This window comes from Belonocnema kinseyi, chromosome 7 (assembly GCF_010883055.1).
Source record: "Belonocnema kinseyi isolate 2016_QV_RU_SX_M_011 chromosome 7, B_treatae_v1, whole genome shotgun sequence".
Taxonomy (NCBI): Eukaryota; Metazoa; Arthropoda; class Insecta; order Hymenoptera; family Cynipidae; genus Belonocnema; species Belonocnema kinseyi.
In genome coordinates, this window is record NC_046663.1 from 87,647,795 (window position 1) to 87,652,283 (window position 4,489).

The following is a 4,489-nucleotide window of genomic DNA, read 5'->3' on the forward strand; positions in this document are numbered from 1 at the left end:
AAAAAAAAAAAAAAAAAAAAAAAAGCGAACACCATTCTTCTATATTTTTACGAGGAAAATTCTGTTGAAATTTTGATCATGGCACCGAAAGCAAGTGGAAAGGCTGTTAAGAAAGCTGGTAAAGCCCAGAAAAACATTGCGAAGACCGACAAGAAAAAGAAGCGCAAGAGGAAGGAAAGTTACGCAATCTACATCTACAAGGTTCTGAAGCAGGTTCATCCTGATACTGGAGTCTCCAGCAAGGCAATGAGCATCATGAACAGCTTTGTCAATGACCTCTTTGAACGTATTGCTGCTGAATCTTCCCGCTTAGCTCATTATAACAAGAGATCCACAATCACATCTCGGGAGATCCAAACTGCTGTCAGGCTTCTCCTTCCCGGTGAGCTCGCCAAACACGCCGTCTCTGAAGGAACCAAGGCTGTGACCAAATACACGAGCTCCAAGTGAATTTTATAAATTGCAAAATTTAACAAATACAATCGGCCCTTTTGAGGGCCACCAAATTTTCTTACGATGGAATGTTCTTCATTCAACAGAACATGGATGTTACCTTCATAGGTATAGTACAATATAGTGTTACAGTACAGGTTTCAATTTCAAAAATACAGTAGTAAACAGGCAGCAAACGGATGATATTTTCAAGTCGCGCTAAATCATGAAGTTCAGCATGTATTGTTACCCATTTGAAAAAGGCATTTATGTAAATTTTATTCAGAATTGTCAATATTAGCAAAATAGTTGAAACTCAGCCTTTATATACACAGTGAGCCATAGAATATGAACAAAATATTACTTTTTAAATATCACGCATGAGTAGGTTTTATGGGATACAAAAAAACGTAAGTGAAGAAATAGGTTTTGCTAGTTTTTTACGCAATTTTTTTTCTTTTTGCCGATTTTTTAATGCAAATTGTTTTTAATACATAAAATACTAATTTATACTTAAAATTATATATTTATTTAATTGTTTTAAGTAATTTATCATTTTCTTTTGACAATTTAATCTTAAAACAGATTTTAAAATTAGATATGTATATGATTTGTTCAAGCAATTTATAATTTGTTAAATAATTTTCGGTTAAAATAGATTTGTAAAGTCGCGGATTGAATCAAAAAATTATTCACTTTTTGTCCAATTTTCAATTATAGTAATGTTATACTTTATTAATGTTGCAAAATTATTTGTTGCAACAATTTTTTATTAATATTCTTTTACAATAATGCTACGAAATTGTATTTGTCAAGAAATTTCTACTGCTTGTCCAGTTTTCAAATAGAGAAGGATAAACAACTGATAAAACTGAACAAAATTAATTGTTGAAACAATTTCTTATTATTGCTAATAATATTCATTTTGAATAATGCTAGACAGTTATTGTTTATAACTCTTTCCTCTTACATAAGTGCTAAAGTTTCGTTTTTTTCCTGAACTTTTAAACTTTATGTCCACTTTTAACTGAGTGAGGTTTTAATAAGAGATTTAATACAAGTGAACAAACATCGATGGAATCGTTATACTCAGCAAATTTCAAATAATATATACCTAACCTTCCACTTCCACTGCGCAACGACACTACCCCTCACTGGATACTAAGTTGCTCCAGGCCCTCCATGCCATGTCCCCCATAAAGATAATGCATTTCTCTTTGAAATTACCCATTTCCTTGCCATTGAGTTAATCAATCAATTTTCTATTGTTTTTTTCGTTGATAGAGCTGTTGAAAATTTAAGAAAAAAAAACCGCATTTTTAAAAATTATTAAAAGAGAATATTATTTAAAATAATGATAACTTGATAATCGCTGGGTGATGTTATTGATCCTCAAAAGTCAGTTTTGTAGAAATTGTTGATGTACATTGTTTTCTTTAGAGTTTAGAGTCAAGTGAATCGAAAACAATTGACTTGTTTCAAACTTTTTGGCACATAATGGCGATCCTTATCAGTGAGTTTCCTTAAATCTGTGAAAAGTGAATACTTTCTTGCAGGTATGTTCTTTTACAATTGAAAGTACTACGCGTAAAAAAAATCTCTTAACAAAGAACAACTAATGAAAAAACAATTAAAATGTAGTAGAAAAATCTTGTAACAAAGTTTATAAACAAATTTTTTTAAGTTTTCAAAAAACACTGCAGTCAAAGAACTCTTTTTAAATTATTTTTTAGCGATGTATATTAAATTCCATTTTTTGTATTGAAACCCTTAAACACAGCTTTTTATGTATAAGAGAAATAGTGTTATTTAATGAATTTTTCTGGTGTGATCAGGAATTATATCTGGGAAAGTCAAATTTTTTCTCTTGAAAGCCGCTCTGTAGTAAAAATAGAAAATTAAAAAAAAAACTTTGTAGCTAAATAATTATTCAAATATTTTTTAAAAACTTTCTTTTCCCTTATATCAACGAAAAGTTTATGCCAATTTTTTCACGGTAGTAGAAATACAGATTGGCAAGGAACATTGTACTTAAAAAAATGTTTCCTCAATTTCTTATACACAAATTTTCCCTTAACAAAGTTTTGCCTCTCTTAAAATATTAAAATTTTTCAAAACGTTCATCATTTCTATTTTTTAAATTGAAATGTATTGAGTGCAATTTTCAAGTTGCAAAAGGCTAACTTTTGAAAGACAATTGAATTGTCGACCCGAAATGGTTCATTTTCATCAAGAAAGACAAATAGATTAAGTTTCAATAAAAAATAAAGATGAAAAAAAAGAAACAAATGTAGTACAACTTTAAACCTTCAAAGGCGAATTCTGAAGTAAATGGTGGAATTCTCAAGCAAAAAAAGATTTTAATTGAAACACAAAATGTGATAAAGAAATGTTATCAGAAATCACTTACTCTGTATTGAATGATTAGCGGTTTCGCTATGAGAGCACAGATCCACAGGATGCTTGCACACACTTTTTAAATTTTTGTAAAACAATCGTAAGTAATTTATTGCGTACATCGGAATATATTTAACTTGGTTGCTGCGAATAGATCAGATTAGAATATTAGATGATAGAAGTACAAGCACCGGAAAATGACTGCGAGAAATAGCAGCCTTTCTCAGCATCCCTGATGAAAGTACGAGAGGTGCGTAGGCGTGGGCTAAACTCTAATCTAAAGGACCTCGCCGCAATGCATGTCTGTCATTGGGCGATCCTTAAAATCATCCCTTTTTGCGACGCCTATTTTCGGGCCTCACTCTCAGGCCCCATTAGGTAGAATGTAGATCGATAGTCATTGCTGTGCATTGCTACGAGGAAAAGATGCTTGAATTTTATGTTTCATTTCCGTCGCGAAGAAAATTTATTTGTTGTTGTGAGTTAAGTTGAGGATATAAAGCTGTAAAATGCCAGCAGAAGGAGTGAAGAGTTTCAAAATTGTAAGTACTCATATTTTGAAGTAGAAAATTAATTTTTTTTTGATCAAAATTCGTTTATGGTTCAGAATCGTATTTTAAACTTAGAAACAAAAATAGTATTTTTCAACGAAAAAGTTTAGTTCGAAACCAAATAAAATCTGCAGTAAATTGATAAATCTTTAAGAACAAAACTCGAATTTTTAATCAATTAGTTCAACTTTCTGCCAAGTATGCAGTCGAATTTTTATCCAAAACCTTATTTTCAAACACGAACAGGAATTTTCAAGTAAGTGCATTCAATTTCTAAGCAAGAAGATGATTTTTACAAAAAAGCAATAGTATATTTAAGTGGGAATACATTATTTTCGAACCCAATTTGGAATAATATTAAGTATAATTTAGTATTTTATGTGTTAGAAACAATTTGCATTAAAAAATCGGCAGAAAAAAAAAATTGCGACAAAAACTCGCAAAACCCATTTATTCACTTATGCTTTTTTATCCCATAAAACCTACTCATGGGGTGATATTTAAAAAGTAATATTTTGTTCACATTCTATGGCTAATTGTCTAAATAAAGGTTGAGCGTCAACTCGATTATGCAAATAATGACGATTCTGAATCAAATTAAAAAAATTCCTTCTTAAAATGCGAAATAAAACATGTTGAAACGAATGATACATTTCAGTTCAGTAAAAAAGGTAAAAAAGACCTTAGTAGTCGGCCAGAATTTCTGCTAAGTGTCATTGGCAAAAATAGCATTCAGTGAGAACATTATAATAAAGTGGAGAGTCCACAACAGGATTTGAGAAACCGACGTAGCATTGACTTGACAACAGCTTGGACGTGATGCGCGCGCATGAATTTTCAACTGTTCACTTCCATGAATCGTAAAAATAAACTGAAAATATATGCGCGCGCATCACGCCTAAGCCGTAAGTCGGTCAAACAAAATTTTGAAAATATTTTATTGCCATCCCTAAACCTTACTAAATACGTGTCAGCTATTTACCGCTCGTGAAAGTTTTGCAAACCGAAAAACGATGTGGACTTTTTTTCCTCCACTTAAACTTTGGAAAACGCTACGAGAATCTTTTTGTTGAAAAGAAATCATCCTTTGTAAGAAATATTTGGTGGCC

General features: G+C 31.2%; 1 protein-coding gene across 1 annotated transcript; it reads left to right on the plus strand.

Annotated features, from left to right (window-relative positions):
* Window positions 1-31: 31 nt before the first annotated feature.
* On the plus strand, window positions 32-501 carry LOC117176715 (histone H2B-like). Its single transcript, XM_033366975.1, has one exon. The coding sequence runs from the start codon at window positions 79-81 to the stop codon at window positions 448-450; it is 372 nt and encodes a 123-aa protein (XP_033222866.1). The 5' UTR covers window positions 32-78; the 3' UTR covers window positions 451-501.
* The last annotated feature ends 3,988 nt before the right edge of the window (window positions 502-4,489 follow it).